Here is a 24,416-nt window from a genome sequence, read left to right as displayed (position 1 = left end):
TCGTCTCCTGGGGCCTGGGAGGTCGTTGCCTGCGCTATCGGGAGGCGGGAGGGAGCTGGGAACCTAATCAGGGAGAGCCCAGAGATCAGGAGGCGCAGGCGTACCTAGTCTGTCCTCCCCTTTCCTACCTCCGGTGACGGTTCCTTAACCCTACACATTCCCTGCCTGACTGTGAAGCCTCCCTGCTCTCCCCTCCCCATTGTTACCCCCAAAAACCTCAACACTAACGGAGGATTCTCTCGGATTGTTTTTGTTCCCCCTGACGGCGGAGACCTGGACAGCCTGCCTCACAAGACGCCAAGGAGGGAGAAGGTCATCCCTCTGAAGAAGACGTCACGAGAGCAAGCATCGGGCCGACTTCATTACCTAGATGCCCCTTCTTTTTTACTTACAAAATTCCCCTTGTAACCTCAAAAAAACCTTTATTCGAACTGAACTACTGTGTGGACTCACATGTTTACCTATCACAGGTTACAGCTTGTTTTGAACTTTAGTCGTCGAATGTTTCGATGCCAACATGAGGTGGCTTTTGAAGATTTAATTTATGTGCCTTTAAGTGTTTTTTCTTACCTTCTGCCACTTGGCCTTCCTGTCATCTCCCAACACTCTCCTTGGAGCTGGGGGATCCTCTTGATGTCGATGACGTTCTCCTCGGTCTACGACTCTCTGACCTCTGCTGGCTTGATGTTCCTCCTCCTCCTCTTCTCTGGAGAGGCCAAGGTCCTGAGGTACTCTTGGTTCCTTTAGGTGTCAACCATAGCATGGTGTGCTAGCCGTTTAAGTCTTCCCTATAAGATTTTTGGGTTGAATCATGCATAGGCCTCATAGTCCTCAGTGCTGTGGTCCTTTGACACAAGTTGCACTCCTCTTGCGTGTGGTCTTTGGTGCTTCTCGGTGGAAAAAACATCAATGCTTTTCGATTGTTGGAAGAACCATTGTGCTTCCAGACACAACAACGTAAAAAAGAATCTGAAGATGGCGACCAAGCACAGGAACTTCCAGGTCACACGTCAGACAGGGGAAGGACTCACCACCAAACAGTGGTTGACGTCGCCCACAGAAAAGAAAAAACAAGGAGAGAAGAAAGACAAGACACGATTCCAGGTCCACTCATTAAATGGCGGAATAGAAGCACAGCATGTGATTCCAGAAAAGGATTGCAAGGTGATTTTCCTACAGTTTACCAATTACTGGGAAGACCAGCATTTGCAATGCAATAGGTCTCGCATTTACGAGAGTTTAAGCTATTGGCATTGTAAGTGACAATGCCTTTCATTTATGTTTTAAAAACCAAAACATAAATAAAAGGCATTGTCACTTACAATGCCAATAGCTCAAACTGTTGTGTTAACAGCGTCTTATATAATACTTACCTGAAAACAAATTCTTCTCACTACTTGTAGAATAAATGTTGGGAGGAAAAGCTGAGGCAGTCACAATTCTAAATGATTGTTCTCTCTTATGGTAATTAAACATTATGATATGCAGTTTACACAGATCTCTGCAGCAAGCGCCCAGTTCTCGAAATTACCTCTCGACTATCCTTTCGTATAGGGCTTTCCTATCAGTGCGGACCAATTCGGTCTTTTTCGACCGATATGATTTTTCTGTCTTGAGATTATATCTACCAAGACCCCTAAAGCAGCCAGTACTGAGCTCTCAGCTGTTTTAAAGGATAGCGCTGGGGACTACATTGTCCATCTTGCTCAAACCCACATGAGGATAAAACATACTTAAACTTGTCAATTTTTATTGTACTGTTTTTACCGGTTCTTCGAAGCTGTAAGGAAAGGAAAAGATGGCTGTAGCACAGCCGAAGATCATGTCCTGCAGGTGGTGATGTGGTTTACCTAATCTTCTGGCACATTATCCAGTTTATATCAACTGCAACCGAAAACCGCCTCGGGCTGTCTGATTTAGCTGCCGTACAACCCCCATTAAAATCTCAATTTGTGAAAATTGATTCTCCGTCTGAGCAATTGCGATGCGATTACTGCAGCGGGCAGCATTCAGAACTCTCAAATGTGCCTCTCCAAACTCTTGTGCTGAGGCTGCGCGTGACACCAGCCCACCGGACCCTCAGACAACAATCAGAAATCTCATCTCTGCCTCTCCAAACTTTTGTGCCGAGGCTGCGCGTGACACCAGCCCACCCGGGCCCTCGGGCAACAATCAGAAATCTCATCTCTGCCTCTCCAAACTCGTGTGCCGAGGCTGTGCGTGGCAGAAGCTCACCCGGGGCCTCGGGCAGCAATCAGAAATCTCAACTGTGCCTCTCCAACCTTGTGTGCAGAACTTGTGTGTGACACCAGCCAATCCGAACTCTCAGTGTACTAGCAACTGTTTATCCAAAACCAAAGGGGATGATGGGCGGAGTGTTGAACATTGCAAGCACTCACCCCCAGTCAACTGATCTGGGTTTAATCTATCATCATTCTTTAGCTCACTCCGCCACCCCAGTTCAGACATGGCACTATGCAAATCAGTCTGACACTGTGCTTCATGGGAACAGTCTAGCCCGAACTGCCAAGCCATGTCTTCCCTGGACCGGAAACAAGCATCCTGGGACCAGTTTCTGGCTAATCAGCCGTCATCAGCCAGGCTAGCTTGAATCCAGTGGTAAAGTGAGCAAAGGACCCACGTCTGGGCATACCCTGCCAACTTAGGGCGAACAAAGCATCAACCAAAGGGGATGATGGACTGAGTGTTGAACATTGCAAGCACTCATCCCCCAGTCAAATAATCTGGGTTTAATCCATCATCATTCTTTATTCACTCCGCCACCCCAGTTCAAACATGGCTAACAACTGTTTATAACACGATTGGCCACGGTCTCGTGCATCGTAGCGCTCAACATAACCAGTATCTTTTGGCTACTTGATCATTTCATGTCACTGGAGACTCCTGATGTCTCGTCTCAGCTGAGTGCATGCTGGGAGTTGTAGTCGAGTTATATCCATTGGCCGTGCGCATTAGGTTGCACTGAGTTTTACAAGGCCCAGGACTGGAAGGGAGGTGTCCTTAGAGACATGGAATCAGATGCCAAACTAGAAGTATTGTATTTGTATAACTCATGGCTACTCATTTCTTGACAAATGAAGGTCAAAAGGCACAGTAAAGATCGCATGGCTGCTGGCACAGGAGGTGGGGGTTGTGCTGTCCCCCGCTGGCACCCAGAGAGAGGCGGCTGGTTGATCGGATCCAGCCGTGACGGCTGCCCTTGGTGGCTAGGAGCGGGGCATAGTCATTGGCAGAGCCGGGGACGGGAGAGGGGCTCCTCCCTTCTCAGCCACACATCATCTCCCGGCATCCCTGCGTGCACAGGATCCGCCCGGGGATGCTGCTGGGTGCATGGTAAGAAGCAGGCAGCAGCGCCCTAATGCTCCTCACCCAGGGTGGGTTCCTACAGGAAAGCAGGCAGCATTGCCAGCACTGGTGGCCACAGCTGAGGGGGAAGGCTTTTTTCTTTTCATGGAGTCGCGTCTGTAGCAGCGGCAGTCTCGCTTCCTCCCGAGCAGAGCCAGCAGCACCATTAGCGAGAGGCGGAGACAGGCTGTGTAACATCTGCCAGAGCTCAACGGTGGAAGGAGAGCGCCGGCAAGCAGACCAACGCCATTGTAAACAAGATGTCTCCATTGCGCAAACGACAAAGGAAAGTCCTTACTCACTAATTAAAGGAGACAGTAAAATGCCGCAAGTAAACGATCAAGTCCTGATGGGCGGTTCGAAAAGGAGACAGGGGGGTAACAAGAATAGACTAAGAAGCCTCATTTTCAATCAGAAGCCAGCATTTACCATGGACGATGACGCCAGACAGTGAAAAATATGGGCGGGGCTTCCACACCACTTCTAAAAAAAAATCCCTAATACAGCATGCCTCGCAAACTGAGCAGCGCATGCGCTGCAACGATAAGTGAGACCTAAAAACTGTTTTTATTTTTTATTAGGAGGCAACTCGGTGCCTATTTAATACCCTCTCTAGGTCTCTTCCATCACAATGACTGCAGAGGCTGGTTTCTCATCATGACACTGGCTTGACTTTCTAGGTCTCTTCCCTTATAAAGTGACTCCAGTCTGCTCTCTTCAGAACCTTCCATTGTTATCCTGTCTTTTCTCAGATTAATCTCTGCATATCCTAGAGTTTTGGTACTAAATTCAAATTTTCATAAAGAAAGCTTATATATTACTTAGAAATAGCACTCATTACAAAAGAAGGAATGCAACCAATAAGGATGCTTCTACAAAATTACAACATCGTGGTTCCAATGCAAAATCCACCATAACCATGGTCTTCCCAGGGAGGAGTATCGGTTAATTTGATTTCGTCAAAGTGATAGCTGGAGAACCGAGGGTGAAGTAAAAATGGTAGTCAGGGGTTGTATTCAAGGTGAACAACTTTAGCATTTTAAATGTGAAAAGAAACATTCTCAGAACGTTATAAATCAAACCCTTTATTTAAAAAACCTTTATTAATAAAACTGTAGGATTCCACGGAGAATATAAAGCATCCTAAATTATTCTTTGAAAATATGTACAATATTCGTTTTACAAAGAAATACTGAATATGTACATGTAGAGATAAATCCGGATTTACAAATTGTACTCTCCAATTGTAGCATTGCATAAAGTGATTTCAGATATGTTTATTTCCAGACTAGAGAGTTTTCTGACACAAGAATTGACTCTTGTTTAACATAACCTACATTCCCCCTTTCCCTGTACAGTAAATTAAAATAGCCTATGCTTTATACAGAAACCATCCATTCAGAAACCATACAATGGAACACATTTACATATATTACAAGGCACTGGATACTAATGTAGTCTATCCATTTGTACTAAAGTCCACATAAATAAGTGCATGGCATAAGGGTGCATTATTTCAATTTTCAATTTTCCGATTCCTGAAAATTAGTAAGACTGAATTCTTATTTCTCAGATGTTCACTACTCATTACGTGTCAATCAGTTATGTTTGCTGCATTCATCCTGAAAGGTCACGAGGTTCGTCATTTAGGATACCCTAAAAACAAACTCATTAGATCCACATACAAAAAGAAATTTCAATTATGTGATTAGTTTGCAATCCAAAGGTGACTGTGCAAAAAGCTACTCTTCGGACCTTTTATGGTTCAAGAAGCAAACATAGGTGTAAATGTTATTAGCTGTTTAGTGATATTTATGTGAAGGAAGACAGAAATACTTTGAAAGATTCGCATGCTCAAGCCATTTTTCACAACTGAGCCCGATCTGAAAACCTACTAAGACGAATTAGTAATGTTTTGTCATAGCTAATACTGTAAAATACAGATTAGTCCCCAGTGCAAAATTACTCTTATAACCAAGCAACGGAATCACATATGATAAAAAGAGGTGAGGCACCTTTAGTTCTCTCAACGTATCTATTTGAATTCGACCTCAAACCTGGCTTGCATTATAGTATTTTTGCTCTGCTTAGCTCGGACACTACGAGCAGATAAGCCAGATATCCCAAGATCCCAATGTTCTTTAACTGCAGGGCTGAATGTTCGCAAAACATTGGGCTCTCTTTGGATTTCAAAATCGTAACAAAAATAAGGAAAACAGAAACAATGAGCTTATGGGATTAATCTAAAGAGTGTATGCTGCTTCCTGTAAGATGTATCTAGGCAATTTAAATGTATGTATGGTTCATTCCACCAGTATACTTCGCGATTCAGAAATACAATTCAACATCTTGCCGTAGTTTTCCAAGATATGTTTCAGTGTTTACTTCCTCCTAGAATCTCGCGGTTTTTGGTCTCTCTTCAGCGCACTTCACTCCCCATAAAAGGTGGTCATTTGTAACTTTAACCCCGATAAAACATTTCTTTCCGAATGGATAACTGGCTGACTTAATTGATGGCCTCTGGATATCTCCTTAAAGTGCGAGCCACATAGCATTGGCAGGCTCCAACCCAACCAAATGCATAAGGTTCTCTGGCTGAGCCAAACACGTCTTTTGTGGAGAGCCTGCAAAGGCTACTACTTGATGCAACTCTATTGCATTTCAGCTCCATCGCATGTCATCTTCACTGCCACACAGCATGTAACATAGACGTCCAGAAGCAAGGCTCATGGCCTATTTAGAAATGGATAAAAGTAAATTCACCTGAAAGATACAAATGCAAATAAATATATTACATAAATGCCGTTTGCACAGAAATTAACATCACGGATGAACATTAAACTAAAAGCAAAGAAAACATTTTATGCAAGTTATCATTGAGAAAACACTGTCCCTTCCAGCATGAGAAGTGAGCCCTCACCCAGGACGTTATTAATGTATCTATGTAGATCTTTTCTATAGTTTTTTGCAGCAAGGCCAAGATCTAGAACTCCAGAAACCCTGAAAATGCATGGACAGGCCATGAAGATGCATGGGAGGGGGGGTAGGAAACCAAGGTTGGGCTCAGAGACATCTACTGTTTCAAACATGGACAACACCGGTCCAAATATCAGCATGTTTAAGAGAAAGATAGGTGCATGTGATAACAAAGGTTTTAATAGATACCGAATGTTCTCTGTCACTAGTTTTATTTTTCAAATAGCCCAATAACAAAGTTAGGAACCTGAAAAAATGCTCACACTCTACTTCTGGGGAGTGATTGCGGGAAAAGAACATGGATGTGGGCAAGCCCTGTGTCTGCAGGGAAAAGCCTTGCCCAGTGGGTATTGTGACTAAGGGCACTTTACACGTTTTAAGGACCTGCAGTTGAGGCATGGTACATTGTGGTTTCATATCTATCCATAACTTGTGAAGGTTTGGGCTGTTAACCATTAGGTCTCTCCAACTCAAGATTGTTCGAGATGTATTTATTTCCTGTTTGGTTGTTATTATCATAATACGCACAGTATTCGTTTAAACACTGTTATTTTATAATAGTAATTTTGATAGTATATTCTTGGATACAACCATATTCTGCAATACCGCTTTCAACACACAATTTTCCTGTTTGAAAAAAAACAGGTAGCATAAAACAAAAATAAAGAATGTATGCCAGAAAACTTTAGAGATAAATTAGTAAGCAAACGTAACATACATACTATGTTCTAAACCGAGCTGTAAATAACCATTATGGTTTTACCTGTTCCATTGAGGGGCAAGCAATAATCTGTAAATCTTCATTAGTGAATTCCTCCTTGAGCATCAAATGGATTCTTTGGAACACTTGTTGAATGTTATTCTTTAAGGAACAAAAGAATATCGGTGTTTGATTGATGGTAATATTGAAAGAACAGAACATTCAAAACAAATCAGTGCAGTAGAATGATAAAACGAGTATTACAACAAACGGCCTGGCTGCAAAATTTCTACTTTTACATTGCAACTCTTATCCCACAGGATTCCTGAATAGCTAGCATAATATTCATAATCTGGAAAAAAGTCCGACTGCATCCATAACCTATAACGGTGTACATACTCACGGAGGACAGATGTTCTACATCTTTAATACTGGTCATTGTTGGACTGATTGAGAACTTAATGATATTTTAAAGCTTAAACTCTAAAAGATGTTTATATTAAAAGTATTATTCCATTTAATAGAAACTAATTAAATGGCATAATGTATTCAATAAAAACGTGTTTTAATTTGAAGTCATTCAACGCCTTCGCTCTCCTACCTCCACGCATCCCCTAATGACCTGTTTTGGGTACCTGGGCAGGATACAATTATTACTACTTAAGTTTCTAGTGAATCAAGGAGTGTCTCATGCGTAAACCTCAACGCTATCATATCAGCTACCACATCTTTCCGCTCCAAAATACCTGCCAACCATGTAAAAGTGATCAAGGGAATAGATGGGACTACTGCACGCTTCTGCCACTTTCATCACATACATTTATATGAATAAGGGGGAGGGTGATGTGTAAAAATGGATGCTAGTAGCTTAACAGACTTAACTGTTCATCAGCAACTCAGGTCAATATTACCCTCATTCCCCAACTGATCAAAATGTTAGAAACAGAGGTTCAGGGAAAGTTCATAGGATTGGGGTAAGAAAGTAAATAAAGAAATATAATCCATGGAAATATAAACTTTCTTAAATATTTGCTATTAGAGGGGGTCAGGCAGATAATTTTTTATTCTATGGTTAAGTGGTTTGGTTCTGGCTGTGCTTTTGCCACTTTACGTTTTCTGGTTGATCATATTGTGATGGATTAGGAGGCTCAGTCTTTCTGCAAGTTTTTTGCTTATCTGATTGATATTTTATCAGGGAAAAGAGTATTTTTCCTGATACATTGCATTAGCATGCATATAACCTGAATGTTAATTATTTTACCATTTAGCTTAATCGTTTAACACAATACCCAATACATTACTATCAAAAAATCACATTCACAAGTATTTTACTGAAAAAAAGTGAAGAGCAGTTGTGAGCTGTATAATTAATTATTACTAAAGTACTTAAATGGAGTTACGTCATGCCAAACTGGGTAATATGAATAAATGTGGAAAAGAACCAATGAGAAAAATCGACTAAGTAGAGTGATTCCTGATAATATTGCTATATTATTGTTTTATTCAAATTGGATGGGCACCTTTCTATAAAGCATGAGCACAATGCACTAACAGTGCAACAACAGAAAATACATTGTCTCAATTTCCAAAGTCCTTAATTTAACTTGACCTCAAACCCCTGGTAGGTAGGTATGGCATAGAGCACACAGGCTTAAGTCAGGGCAATATGGAAGTATTGACACAGTATGAAATCAGTAATAAAGCTGAAATACAAAACAAAAAAAATACCAAACTGAAAAAGGGAGTAAAATATAGTAAAGAAAACAACACCAAAATGACAAAACTGCAATAAGCGGAACCAGGAAGATGATATTTTAAAGTTTTAAGTAGGAATAGCACCAAGAAGTGCAAAGTGCCCATGATAGTCAAAGGCTGCAATAGATGTGACCAAGGCGCAATTTGAGGCCGAATGAGATAGAGCGCAGGTCGAATACACCAACCAGGTTTGTCCTGGTCAAATATATTACCTTCTGGTGTAGTCTCTTAAGTCCCTATCCACCACATGATAACACTTCTAAAGCTGCCTAGTACCTCAAGAAGCCCCTTAAAATTCTGTATCAGGAAGAGGCCCACAGTGGGGTTCAGTCCAGGTCCAATAGCCACTGATCAGCTGGCCAGTTGCAGGAAGGGCTTCTTGTAGTTTGAACAGGTTAGCCTTGTATGACCCTTGTAGTCCATTTTGTCCTGGGTACAAGAGGAAGCAAGTCCAATCCTTCAAGAGTCCTCTTAGATCAGAGACAGCAGGCCCAGTCCTGCTCAGGTCCAGAATGTGCCTGGAGTTACCACATTTATGCCTGACATGAGCTAGTGGGTAGGAACGACTCGTGCGCATGCCTTAGCCAATGGGGTAAAAGTTCCCCGGGGAACACTTTAGGCACTTTCAGGACGGCGAAAATCTACTGCCACACTAAACTTGGGCTCTGCAAGCTGAGGGTGTGTGTGGGGAGTGCACTGTGGTAATCCTAATGTCCTCTCACACCTAACACCAAAATCCAGTATGAAGCAGCCCCAATACCTGTCTTAAAGCTCAGAAGCAGAAGTCTGGTAGAACAAACTGGGGTTTCCCAGCAACCAGACAGTGGATGGACAGAAAATATTTTGTCATCTTGTTTCCTTTCAAGGACGCCCCAATGTTCAATGTAAAACACAGAAACAGAAGCAGGATTGAACTAAAGTAGGGTGTTTCAGCAACAAGACAGTGGATACATAGGTGTTTGGGCATCCCGTTTCCATTCCTTTCAAGTGTTCCCTAAAGTGTTACATGAACTTCAGTAGACCTGCCAAGCAGGATTTGACATTCAAGCAGGATTTGACATTTGAATGCCAAAAAAGATGTCCACAGCCCCCACCATGCATGTTCTGGGAAGTTCACAGGAATCATCTCTACCCATGTCAGCCATTTGTTTACTACTGGGAAGAGTTTCACACCTTTTTCACACCCATTCAGATTCTAGTTACTGGCTGGCTGAAGTGGGACAGCAAATGTAAATGTAGCCTTCTGGAACTTTAGGCAGGGAACGGGTAACTTTCTCGAAGCCACTTTTCCTTAATATTTACAAAAATCCTACTTCCCAATTGAATTTGATAGTTATGAAAAATAGTTGTTTCATTATTTTTCTAGCTAGTCCCATTCCTGATATACAGTATTAGGATATTAATATGTACTCTGGTTTTCTACATAGGACAGCTAGGCCTGCCAGAGTGAAAAATAGCTTTTAGGTGCTAGTCGCTGTAAGGACATGTTAATACTACATTTCTACATGACCAACTTTTAAATATCATGCGTCCCAAGTCTTGGTTATAAAGCCTACATTGAGTTGACTTATTAATATTTCAAAAAGGAGGTTGTGGGGGGCATTGCCACGCATATTGGCTGGCAGGATGAGCTTCTGGAAGGCTCCTCGCGGCACAGGGATTTCCTGCAGCATCCTGCAATACCAATCTCATTTACCCGTGTGTCTGGACTGCTGCCCCCATGGCTCACTAGGCACCTTGAGTGGGCCGGCGGCAGCCGGATTGCAGCAGTGGGAGATCGCATACTCTGCCTCGGATGCTGCGGCCTATGGAGACGGTTGGAGCCGCAGCCTCGAGCGGACTGGGCTGCGGGGCGGTGCTTGGCGCTTCGCCCCCCCAGGCTACTCTGCGTGGACCCCCAGCAGTAAGTGGCATCGAGGGCAGGGGTGTGAGGGAGCCCCTGCCATGGACTGGTACCTTGTGGGGAAGAGTCTCCCTATGTGCCAACAATCATCCATGCTGTGCCGAACCCTGAACACCGGCTGCGACCTAGAACTGGCAGGCTATCGTGTGGGACACCAGAATTCAGAGTATATATACATGTATGGACCTACATTAACGGAATGGCGTTTTGTCATCACATTGTTTACTGTATTACATGTCCATGCTTCTTGTTGGAAATAAAAATATTTTTTTTAAAACATCCAAAAGATGTGGCTATTTATGGTCTCCTTTCCATTTCTCTCAAACAGAGTTTCCCTGGGGATTTGTGAACCCTCACTCACACAGAAATGTGGAATAATAAATCATTGTGCTTCCCACACGCTAAACCCTAGGGAGTCCAAGTTGGGCTCTACCACTGTGAGAGGGAGCAGCAGTGTTCTTATTATATGTGGAGTATGCATTGACATAACAAAATCAGAGATAAAATAAATAAACTATCCTAAATCTATTTCATTATGTGCTGATAGGATTGAAAACAAAATTGGATGATAAAAAGGAATACTAATTATCCTATCATCTTATGCTAATGTCAACATGTTTCGGCTGTCTTCAAAATGCCCAAAGGGTCAGCGGCCTTCCTCAGGACAAAGTATCTGGTTCAAATCATGGACCCTTGTCAGTAGAGGCTGTCTTTGTTCACCCTACTGTCCAATACAGGATACTCCGTGACCAATTTGTGTCAGATACCCCCAGTTCCACACCCTATGCAAAATTAATTCCTAAAAATGTAAAACATTTTCTCTCACATGAGTGTGCCCGGAGGTCATTACTCTGCAAGAGAACAAACAGAAAATTAAATAATAATAAACAAACAGACACTTAACAAGGGCCAGTGGTCCTCTAGCTCAGGTGATGAGAAGTGGAGACGAGAGCAAGGGTGGAAACAGGAAGGGGAGGTAGATGTTCTGGATATACTCCGCTTCAGACCATGTTCCAACCACATCAAGCATGGCCTTTCAGGAAGGCATTACCTTTCCCACCACAACCTTTCCCATCCCCACAGTTCCAACCATACTTCACACAACAGCCATTTTTAGATCAAGGGGACGTGGGAAACAGAAAGATCAGAAAAAGCAGTGAGAAGACATCAATCAGAGAGTGACCTGCAGTATGCCGAAAGACCAAATACCAAGCAGCAGCAAAAACACAAAGTAGTTGTGAATTTATCAAGTTGCCATTTGACAAACATTCAGATGCAGGTCTTAGAGAAGAAACTAGGCTTTGTCCCTACAAATAAAGTTGATAAAATTGACTCACTGATAAGCTCTCTGATTTTTTCAGGCAGAAAAGACTTAAAGTACTTTTTTCAAGCAAAGATAAACCCAGGGAGGAGAGGTGTGATACAGGTGTACCTAAAACATCTACTTGCTTGCCTCCTGCACATTTGGTTCCTACAGAAGTAGTTGCCTTCGAACAGGCGATCATACAGGAGGTTGAGGCTTTACAAGTTGATGATGTTGACACCTTCCACAATCTAACTAAAATAGAAAGAGAAGCCATACAACAGCAGCTGAAACTAGATGAGAAAATAACCATAAAATCAACAGACAAGGGAGACGCCACTGTTGTTCAAGATATAGCGAGTTTCAACAAAGAGTGTCTAGGATTACTAGGGGACATGAGAAATTACACTAAAACTAGCAAAGATCCTACCTACTAGATCCAGAAAGATCAGGAAAGAGATGGATAATGGTCGCAAGTATGATCAGATTACGGATAATTAGACAAATTTTTTGACTCCGACTAAACCCAAGGTTCAATATTTCTACACCATTCCCAAAATCCACAAAGGGATAACCCCTGTCCCAGGGCAACCAATAGTGTCAGGCATTAGTTACGTTTTGGAACCAATATCTCAGTATTCCGATTATCACCTACCCCGCTTCATTGCCAATATCCAACCATATCTTAAGGAAACCAAGGAAGTGTTAAACCTCTTGGATTCTCTTACATTTGACAATGAGTTGGAAATTTTGATTTCATTAGATTTTGAATCTTTATAACCCAGCATTTCGCAGGAAGAGACCTTGAGGGTAGGTGATGATTTAGTCAGCAAAGAGGAGTGGAATTACCTTGCACCCCAAGGGTTTATCTCCTCTTTGGTCCAAACAGCTCTCACTATGAACTACTTTGAATTTAATGAGATGGAGTACAAGGAGATCCACAGTCCTTCCATGGCCAGCACCTTTGTTCCTTGTTTAGTTTGTCTTTATATCCACCATTTTTAGGGGCAATCACATACTCACCGGGCAACCCAGACAGTGATAAGATAAAGTTCTGCAAGAGCTATATTGATGACATTCTTTAAATTTGGCAGGATACGGAAGCAAATGAATTAATCAAATACTTCTTCAACAAGTGGTCCACAACTTAAACATTATCTTTAGCAGCATTAACATCACACAGGTATTCACTGGCATGGATCTCAGAGGTACAGAACCTAAAACTCCCTTGACAATAGTTTTTAGTTGAGTCGGGTCAGCAGGCGGGCTTCAAACCCCGCATCCTGAAAGGATTTAATTAATTTCTGAAGAAGCCATATACGCTCAACAGTGGAATGACAAAAATCGAGCCGGACGAAGAAAGAGAACTCCTTATACCATCTCTTAGGCTCTGGTCAGGCTTTCTCAAATATGGCTTACAGGAGGAGGAAGTTGCCAAAAATTACCAATACAGCCCTTGGCTGGCTCTGGCCTCTATTGACTTGATGCACTTGTTTAACCCTGTTCATTGGGAATCTATGCATCCTCTGTATTTCAGACTTCTAATTCCACCCCGACAGGTCCGTAAATGCGCTCTTGAGAAGGTCCAGCATGAATGTTCTTATATCGTCCCCTTCCAATCCTTCATCAATCTGAAGGAAGCGAAGATTGTTTTGTTTCTGATGATTTTCTAAATCCTCAATTTTCCACTTCACATCCGACAATTGTGCATCTTACGATTTAACCTGCTCCTTCGAAGCCACGACTTCTGTTTCAACAGCTGTGGTCCTCTCTTCTATACAATCAAGCTTCTCCCCGATCTCAATGCAGGATTTACCAACTTTTCTTATAGCCCCTTCAAGTTTTTTAGTAGCCTGCCTTGCTCCTTTGCCATCTGCCCGGGTCTCAGACTGATGCTCCTTGATTGATTCCAAAATCAGTCCAAGTAAAGGGCTTTGGGTATCGCCTCCAGTCGCCTGTGAAATTGATGCATCCAGCTGTGCAGGATCCTTTGGCTTTCCAATCATCCTGGTATCTGAGTAGTATTAGCCCGGCTGACAGTTTTCCTTTGGTTTTACGTGAATCAGAATTACCCTTTGAATCCTTTTGAGACTTTCGGCATTTAAGGGCTGCCTCTGGCACTTCCAAGGTGCTTGAATCAGACAAAGATGCACTATGATCAACATCGCTCAGGCATGAGTTGGAGGCTTCTGATCCCGAGCCATTAGTTAAAGAATAAAATGTATCAGCCCCCTCAAGAGTAACATGAAGCAGTCTACAAGCTCTTCGCTCTGGGTTATAATCAGGGTCAGTCCTGATCCTTACTAAAGTGTCAGTTTGTGATGAGGTTGGATGGCCCTTACAGGGCTTTGCATCAATTTCCCCTGGTATCCCAAATCAGATTCTGTCACCTCTTTTCCCAGGTCTCCTGGCCCTATGAACATGGACTGATCTGGTGCGGCAGAAATAGCTAAAGGCCCCCCAGGGGGAGTTGTAGTATATGATTGTGGGTAAGACTCTTGCAGCACCAGGCCGACCTCCAAGCCAGACATCACTGCACATAGTTCTGCTTTAGTCTGGGGGTCCTGATCATTTGTAAAACTTTAAGCTTGAAAAAATTCAGTAATTTCTGGCTGTGGTATAATCTGAGAAGGTTGAGCATTCCCCTGCGAGCCAGCCTCCAAAAACAGAGGTCTCCTTACTGTACGGATGGTCTAACCGCCGCCCCTCAGACTATCAGGCAAATGTTTCATAGATCGAGCTTCAGCGTGCTTACCGGCACTGCTGCTTACTTGATCTTGAGGCGAGTCTTGTTTCCGTCCTTTATTAAACCCCGCAGACCAGGTAGTGCTGCATGCAAACTCTCCTTTATTGCAGGTCAATTTAGAAACTTAGGGGGCCAGCACTACCAGCACTAGAGGGTCACTTTCTTCAACGCACAATCAGGGGCAGCAACCAGGAAGGACACCAGCCACCATGTCGAGCAGCTCTACTTACTTGGTATAGGCGCCGCAGCTCCACCAAGACGTGAAGCCTTGAGGAAAAGACGTTGCGCTGACACGTCACTTCAGAGCTCCATTCACGAAAGAGCTGGCACTTCCTCCTCATTTCGGATCGCCAGGTACCTTCTACCTTACTTATCATTTTTAATCCCAACAAATATCGGATGCTATCGGCATGTCTTCATGCAGAAAGGGGCAGGGAGAAACTAGCTGCGTTCCTGCTCAGTCACCATCTTGCCTCGGTATTATTTTTTTAGAGTTGCTGTTCTCTTGGATATGGCCAGGTACAGCCTCAGGTATATCCTTCCTCTCTCGTCATGGCATTGTCCTTATAGTTGGTGTTGCATGCGGGTGGCCGGGGAGCTGGCGGCATCCTTGTTCAAGTAGCCACCACAGTAGTGAATAAACAACAATACATAGGTTTGGAGATAATTTTATATTCACTTTTTTCTGCATCTTCACATATTTTTCACGACTGTCACGAACCAGATGGTCTCCCTCCAGGTGGAGGATTGAAAAACGCTTGGAGGACTGGAAACTCAGGCGGAAATAAGACCCAACAATACCACTACTCACCTAATGTTCTAGGCAGAGAATCAAGATATACTGCTACTGAACGTAGTGTGAATTAGTTTTTATTTTAACACAACGGGTAGAGTTTGGCGCACAAGGACAAGTGATTCATTCTTCTCTGATTTGCATCATTACCCGATGGAAGCTGAATGAATCTCTGCTTCTCACCCCCTTTCTATGATAAATTAATTATGTTTTCACACCTACTGCAACTCTGAAGGGGTGATTTATTATATCATGTGCCCCTGTTCTTTGTGGTATATAGGAATGACCTTGAGAAAAGTCATAACTAGGATAAGTGAAAATAGAAGCACTATCAAATGGCCCGCACATCCACTAAACTTACTAATCACTTGTTGGAAGCTCGTAACTCAGAGAATGATATTTAGTCAATAGTTTTAGACAAACCCCGGCTCAATGAGGGAGTGACAGCACGCAGGATGCGGTTATTAAGAAGGGAACAATGCTGGGTTTACCACTTGAAAACTAATTTAGTATGTTTGAATGAAGAGATCACTTGGCACCAACTAGCCTATGGATAAGATTCTTTTTATTGGTTCATGCCATAACACATACTCTTAGGAAGGATGGAAAATACTTTTGTGATATCTTAGTTGTCCCATTAGAATAGCTACTCTAGACCTATAAGTCAACAAAATCCCTAGAGGAACATTACGAGATTGTTACTTTGTTTGAATGAACTCCTATGATTAGGACATGCATTGGAATACTTCCTTGAAGATAGCCGAATGCGATTTGAAAGTAGATGAACAGCCCGATATAGCCTTGATGTAGTACAAGCGATGCAAGTACTACCGCGCTTCAGTTGCTAGTCCCTACCACTAAGATGGGCGCAATATGCTGTGACGCTCAAATCGTCTCACATGTAATGACATTCAACGTAGGTAGGCACATAGACAGGCGGACTGTAAAAAAAAACATTTTAAAAGAGACAAACAGAGTAGAATATCAGTGGCGAATGAAACACTACGGCAACTTGGCAGCGTCGGTTCCTTGAATTAGTAAGTGGAGAACTTGCACATTTGACCGCTGAGAACTTTCACTCTTTACGCTGATGTTTAGGGCCAACTGTAACCATTAAAATTCATTTAACAGGCAATCTATCATGATTCAGGTGGCATCTTTGCTTGACTTGATACTGCTGCCTCCCCACATGTTCATTGGCTAAAAAGTTAAGTAAATAAACTTATATGTATAACAACTACAAAAGCATGAGGTAGGAGTTCAATCATTTACAGACAGTACATTTTCTATTGAAATGGCCAAAAATGTTCCCACTAACAATCATTTTACTTACAAAACTATATAGTGTATACACAATCTGTGGTAATTGGGTTTCAGCAAACATTTATCATTTGCAAATCACTAAGTAAAGTGTTCTGATTTCTTTTCATTCTTTTAAAATATTTTTTTCATCACACAGAATTACAAAACAAGGTCTTTCATAACTACTGAAATTTATCTTGATGTCCTACAAGATTTAAAGGCACCTTTAATGCTCCTTCACTTTGTGAGTGAACAGAATATCTGTTGTTTGTCAGCTCTCTAGAATGGGCGAGTAGGCCCTAAATTTAACTCGCCCTGATAAAATCTAATTCGCCATAGAGAGTGGGAGAGTAGATTTGTCGAGGCCTGCAGGGAAGCGTGAACAGCTGTTATAAAGTATCCACCACTGAGCTAGCACAAAATAATGATAGACAGTGAAATGGAAGTTAACAGTTCTGGGACTAAGGGCCTAACGCAGCAATGATATTCAGCAGAAGAGACGTGAACAATAATGGGAACCAGAAGACCCACAAATATGTAAACAGTACAAACTGACCGTTGCTGATATGCACTAGGAGTAAAAGAATTGTATCATATTTCTCCAGAATGTGATTATAGGGCGAAGCCCCCTCGGGTTCCCTGGTTAGGAAATACTCGTACAAATACTGGGTGAGATGGAACAGCACACAACATAAGCATGATCGGCATGGAGTGACGAACAAACTTGAACAATGTTCATTAACTTGAGACATAGATAATTTCAAATACCAGCATTGAGGGTGATCCTCACTAGTGTTTTAAGGGTGGATATGATCAGAAGTACAATGCCTATCCCTTTGCATATGTGTTTGGAGTATCTGTCATTTGTTTGTATATATTTTTGGTAGTGCGAATAATATCTGTGTTTGTTTAATTTTATTTTCCTTTCGGTTTGTTTTCCAGCAGAGTAAACACACTAATGTGAGAACAAATGTCTTGCATTTTTAGGAATTAATTTTACATAGGTTGTGGATCTGGGGGTATCAGACACAATTAGGTTACTGATTCCATGGCAGGACACGGAGGAGAGGATTCGACTTATACTTCCTTCACTTTATTACAGTAATCAAGCTCCAGGAGCCATTTCATAAGGCTAACTGTGAACAAGAACTCCATTTCCCATCAACCATAGGGAAAGAAAAACAATAACCGGTCCACCAATCAGGATACAGCCTGCCGTTTAATGTCCCGGGAAGCCTCTCAAGCCTCCTCTTTCTTCGCTGCTCCAGCAGCAGTCAGTTAAGTATTTGCTCGTTTTTTCTGGTCTGAACGTTCTGTGGTTAATTAGACACTGCTGGAGGTTTTGGGCTCTTACACAGTCATCTGTGATAATTTTAATTGCTTTGTTTGCCTTGTGTATTTGCTGTCGCCTTGTGAGCCCCCTTCACTCCTACGTGGCTCACTGTTGGTTTGTCTGTGTGTTTTTTTAGCCGCAGCAACTCCCAAAGCTCCTACGAGACTCTATGTAGCTCACGGCGCGATCTTCCGACCAGCAGGGAGCCAGCAACTCTCAGGACGCATGCTATGCGCGCCTCTACCCCCTGTCAGCCAGAGCACGTCAGGCGCGTCAGTTTCCTCAGTTCTGACAGTGTGTGCCCCGGCTGCGGTATTCACACTGGGAAGTGTACGTTTCGACTTGTGGCATTGTAATTGAAGGTTTTGCGAGTCAGTGCCTTGATAAGAGGGTTCTGCTTGTGTGAGGTGTTTGTTTTTGGCTCCTGAGTGCGAACCAGCGCCCGAAGGGGAGACATCCTGCGGGGTAAGACCTACTTAACATTTCTTGGGACACCCCAGGCTCTATAAACCCCTCAAATCATTAGGGGGCAGTCCCGCAGTGCATTGTTGTATACCATTCACAGTTACTTACCTGTAAATGTCCCCCTTTTGTTAGTGGGCTTTCTTTGTTCACTGTGATTATGGATTCCATGGAATATGATGAGTCTGGGGATTTCATGGAGGAGGAAGAAGTAACTTACCTCCCCATCGACGACCAGTTCTGTGAGGTAATGGACGCTTCCATCCTCAAGGCTGTGTCGCAGGTGGTAGCCCCCCTGGAGAAGAGATTGGCGGCACTCCAGGTGCAGTTCCAGATGTTAATGGGAGCCTGACCCCGTACCTCCAGGGAAGGTGTTAGCTCCGGAGGCTACCCCACCCCAGAACATGGACGAACGCAAACACGCAGACGACCCCGGGGTAGATCTCGCCGCTTTTGCACGCCTTAAAAAGGCTTTCTTGGACGCCCAACCCGTTCAGGACCCCCAGACACTGGGCCCTTCGTGGTCGTCTCCTTTGTTCCCACCACAGTTGGACCAGGGGGAGGGGGATAAGTCTCCCAGTACTTCTAACGGGGAAGGTGATGGTTCTAGACCATGGTGCCCAGTGACCGTGCCTCAGGGGGAGTTTGTTCCTTCAGCAGGCTCTGACCTCACTGCACATGTGCATTTGTTAGATCCGGGTGACCTTTTGCATCCCAGATCCGCAGACTGGTGCCCTGCCCCCAAGGTGGCAGCCTACATGGCCAGCCGCCTCAGGAAGTCCCTAGATAAAGAGGTTAGAGGTTGTATAAAGGCTGAATGCCCTCCGCCTTCTTTGGAGGGGAAGGTGGCTGTCACTTCAGAGATCGAGCCCAAGATGGCCACTTTCCTAGCCAAATTTGTTTGCGACCCCCAAAAAGGGTATTGACGGGTCCTGGCGATCATGTCATGATAAGCTCATGGATGTCGCCGGTCCTATAACCAAGATCATGGACATAGTGGAGGTCGCCAAGGCCTCAGGGTAGCTGATTTCCCCAGAAGTTTTGTCTAACTGGGCCCAAAGAGCCATCATCTTCCAGGGGAACGCAAATTGCGTGATATCTACTAAGTGGCGCACATCATTACTCATTAAGATCGATCCGAAGTTGGGGGAGCTGCCCACTTTGGAGGCAGGAGTAATTGAGCAGGGCAACATCTTTGGGGATCCTTTTATAAAGGAGTTAGGGAAGTTAGTCAATAAGTTCAACTCCCTAGACAAGGCGCAATACTCCATTAAGCAGATCTTTACCCCCGTGTTTTTGCCGCAGCCGGTCGAGGTAGGGGGTGCTCGTCCAGCCGTCCGATCCAGACAGCCTCCAAAGGTGGTGACTCCAGACGTGGCAGGATCGAGGGAAATTTGGTAACTTCTACCAAACCAAATCTTATCCCCGTCATCGCAGATTGAGAGGTGGCCACAGGGGCAACTTTAACAATTCCCAAGGTAAGAGTTCAGGACTCGAAGGGAATTTTGTTTGGGGGAGGCGTTTGGTCTGTTTTCAGGCAAATTGGGCAAAGCTATCCTCAAATGCATGGGTAATAGAGACAGTGGGGGGTTTCCAAATCGAATTCTTCAGCACTCCGTCTCAGACCCACCCTCCTGCTCCCTTAGTCTTTACCCCCCCCCCCCCCCCTCCAAAAGGTTTTGGTAGGTCAGGAGGTAGACAGTCTTTTGAGGAAAGGGGCGATAGTGAGGTCGGGGATCCATCCCAGGGGGATTGTAAGCAACCTTTTTGTGGTGGAGAAGAGGGTCGGCAGGACAGCGTCCGGTTATCAATCTAAAGGATTTAAATTCTTGGCTACTCGACCGCCATTTCAAGATGGAGGGTATTCACCTCCTACGAGATCTTCTCCAGCGTTCCGATTGGATGGTCCGCCTGGACCTGAAAGATGCCTACCTTGCAGTTCCAATCTTCCCGCCACACAGGCAGTTCCTTCAGTTCGTTTGGGAGTCTACAGTTTTTGAGTTTTCTGCCATCCCATTTGGTCTTTCGTCAGCCCCTTGGTGCTTCACCAAGCTGATGTGGCAACTGGTGGAACATTTGCGGGCCTGAGGTATATGTCCAATCTTTTACCTCAAAGATATACTGCTCATGGATCAGTGCCCGTGTGGAAATTGCGGAAATTGCCGTTAGCATAAGCTGAAGCCATTTTAGTTGTGGCATCCATTTTGTTAAGCCATGTGATTCTGCCGTTTTCACTGTTGCCTGCTTTTCTATTCCGCTTGAGTCATCAGCTTTAGTTAACTCCTTCTATTCTAAGCCAGAGCAATGTATGAGCTCAGAAAGGCCTGTAACTGATAGAATGCACTTGTTTTAGAATGTAACTGTCAGGCTATTCCAACTGAAGTAAGCAGTTCTGTTTACCCTCCCACTTTGCTAACCAAGTGATATCTGTCTGTCCATGTTAGTCGATAGCTACTCCTGTGTATGCCTGTACCTTCTATTTGAGTCTCCGTGCTTACTCAGCAACAAACAGGGAATAAAAGACACTTGGTTTCTGTATTCCTTGTACTATCTCCTACAGTGCCCGAGGGTTTTGTATTGATGTAGTCCCACTCATGAGTGATTAATAAACTTGTTATTTGATATTTCAGCTTCCGTGCCAATCTCTATTTTGATGGTTTAAGGACCAGTGGACAGATAAGGGTGAACCCCTGCACCGGTGAGCCCCTAAAATGGCTAATTTCCACAAATTGGCGTCCAACATGGGGCCCATCGGAGACGCCGCCATCCGAAGGAGCGGTCTTGACAGGAATCTACTGAGGAAGTACCCTGCACGAGGAGGCCCTTTGTCTTTGCATACCAACATGTTTTTCCGGTTTTCCCGATCTGACCCTCCAGGCGATGGCCGGTCCCAACTGAGATCTCCTTTGGCGTAAGTTTTTCCAGTGACCATTAGGTCAACCCAGAGGCTGGAGACTTTTGTTTGGTAAGGTCAATGTAGAGACACTCTTGTTTTGGAATTGCTTAGCCAAGATTCTGGTTTTGTTTGTTTGTTGCAATAAACAAAGGCCGGTAATGAGGAGATTTTTGTCTCACCGGTTGATACACTTGAAATAAATACTATTTGATTCTAATATTATAGAATTGTGGAATGTGTTGCTGTCTTGAAGGTACCAATATGGATCTAGAAAGTAGTCTGCCGGCTCCCCATATTTCTTCTATAATGTACAGTACACTGTGGAACAAATATACGAAAAAGGATCATGATCTACGATGGCCAGTAAATGGGTCATTTGATTTTAAAAAGATTCAGTATTTTGAGCAGTGTCTGTTTCAAAGAAACAGCTGGCAAGATATGTTTGATTGCGTACGAATGTGGGAGAAAGAGGTAAATGAGAGAATGAGGAGAGAAGAAGCTATAGCAGAAAAAGAACAGTGCAAGACAATTTACCAGAAACCATTAGAATTGAAAAATAAAGAGATGAAGGAAATAAAAGAGAAAGAAGATAGGGAGCGTCATTTAGACGTAACTGACCAGTACCCTATTAGGTGCCCCATTTATCCCATACTTAATAGACTTCAAGAGGATTCTATTTTGTTAGATAGACCTCCACCCAGTATAAATTCCCTAGCGCCCCTGAGAATGAAGATTCTGATGATGAGCATTCTTCTTCAGATGAAAAAGATGACGATAAGCAAATTGGGCGGACAACTTGCTCTACTTTAACCACTGAGCATAAGGCCACCCTTAGATCTGCTGCTCGTAAAGCAGCTTGTGGGAGTGCCTCCGCCCCAGACCTCATAGCAATAATGCAGCAATGGTCAGATTTAGAGCAGTTATATTTTTTAGAAACATTTAGTTAGAAGGTAATACTCAGTTTTAGGAAACATTCTGGTGCTCTAGAGTCCTCTGATATAAATTCTGAATATAAACAGTTAAGTGATAGCATCTTTCTTTCTTCACAGGTGGCCGATCTAATTAGGCGACTGGTTAAATTGTGCGTTGAGGCATTCCGTTTACGGGAAGAGAAAAAGGAAGCTGATAAAGCTACAGCTGAACAAACAGTTCAGTCTACGGCGCAATGAGAAGGAGCTGCAGGGACGAAAAAAGACACTTGTGATATTGTAGTTTCTATTAAGCCAATGCATGAAGCCGATGCGTGAAGCTGTGCCTTTGTATGTTGCTCCAAAGGGAGAGGAATAAGTGACAATAAAACTTCAGATAATGTGAAGGGATATCTTATTTATAATAGGGTCTATACCCCTGGGAGTAGAGCAGACGTTATGGCTCTTAAGGCTGCTTTGCCTGATCCGCACAAAAATCCAATCGCTTTTTATGAAGAAGTAGAAGGAGCTATTAGTTCTTGCACTATGACATTGCCTGATATTGACATGTAGCCTATGGTGATACTTGGGTGCATTTAGAGGGAATAGATGCTGATATAGAGCCTGTGCAGAAACCACAACAGGTGATATCAGATCTTCCAAAACCTATTGTAACTAAGTTGAAAACTTTTATACCCCCTAAGAAAATAGATTGGACAACATTAGCATCTTGTAAACAGAAAGCGAATGAGTCAGTTTCTGATTTCTTTACACGATTCGAAGAGACATTCCATGACTTTAGTGGGCAGTCATTGACAGATGACACGGGTAAGCATCTGTTCGTTGACAAGTCTGTCGCTAACATGTTGCCAGAAATAGTTAGTTGCCTAAAGGCCAGCGAGAGTTCATGGACTAAGTCTTCCCCGTCTCCCTTTTGACTATGGCCCAGTATTATGAGTGCAGGAATTGGAAGCAAAAAGCAAGGAGGATAAAAAGGTTGAGGAATTAAAAACAAAAGTCATGTTGGCTTTAATCCATGGTACAAAAGGGGGTGGTAATGGACGGAGCATCTGAACCAATCAAACACTCACACCCAGTCAAAAGATCTGGGTTTAATCCATCACCGTTCTTTAGCCCACTCTGCCACCCCAGTTCAGACATGGCTATATGCAAATCAGTCTGACCCTGTGCCTCATGGGAACAGTCCAGCCCGAAGTGCCAAGCCATGCCTTCCCTGGACCGGAAACAAGCTTGCTAGGACCGGTTTCTGGCATTACAGCCGTCTTCAGCCCGGCTTGCTTGAATCCAGTGGCAAAGTGAGCAAGGGACTCACATCTGAGCATACCCTGCCACACTTATGGCGGTACAAAAGGGGGTGGTATGGACGGAGCATCTGAACCAATCAAACACTCACACCCAGTCAAAAGATCTGGGTTTAATCCATCACCGTTCTTTAGCCCACTCTGCCACCCCAGTTCAGACATGGCTATATGCAAATCAGTCTGACCCTGTGCCTCATGGGAACAGTCCAGCCCGAAGTGCCAAGCCATGCCTTCCCTGGACCGGAAACAAGCTTCCGAGGACCGGTTTCTGGCATTACAGCCGTCTTCAGCCCGGCTTGCTTGAATCCAGTGGCAAAGTGAGCAAGGGACTCACATCTGAGCATACCCTGCCACACTTATGGCGGTACAAAAGGGGGTGGTATGGACGGAGCATCTGAACCAATCAAACACTCACACCCAGTCAAAAGATGTGGGTTTAATCCTTCACCGTTCTTTAGCCCACTATGCCACCCCAGTTCAGGCATGGCTATATGCAAATCAGTCTGACCCTGTGCCTCATGGGAACAGTCCAGCCCGAACTGGCATGGCGTGGCAGTTCGGGCTGGACTGTTCCCATGAGGCACAGGGTCAGATTGATTTGCATATAGCCATGTCTGAACTGGGGTGGCAGAGTGGGCTAAAGAACGGTGT

General features: G+C 43.8%; 1 protein-coding gene across 1 annotated transcript in view; it reads right to left on the bottom strand.

Annotated features, from left to right (window-relative positions):
* Nucleotides 1-4,435: 4,435 nt before the first annotated feature.
* COG3 (component of oligomeric golgi complex 3) overlaps nt 4,436-24,416 on the bottom strand; it is a 450,848-nt gene continuing 430,867 nt past the window's right edge. The window contains exons 22-23 of the mRNA XM_078657314.1: nt 7,106-7,204; nt 4,436-6,129 (exon numbers count right to left, since the gene is read on the bottom strand). Of these exons, the coding sequence (XP_078513440.1) occupies nt 6,100-6,129; nt 7,106-7,204 (129 nt within the window). The 3' untranslated portion in view covers nt 4,436-6,099. The remainder of the gene's footprint in view (nt 6,130-7,105; nt 7,205-24,416) is intronic.

This window comes from Lissotriton helveticus, chromosome 8 (genome assembly GCF_964261635.1).
Source record: "Lissotriton helveticus chromosome 8, aLisHel1.1, whole genome shotgun sequence".
In the NCBI taxonomy this organism is placed as follows: Eukaryota; Metazoa; Chordata; class Amphibia; order Caudata; family Salamandridae; genus Lissotriton; species Lissotriton helveticus.
Note: the sequence above shows the minus strand (reverse complement) of the source record. Positions and strands in the feature narration are given on the sequence as shown.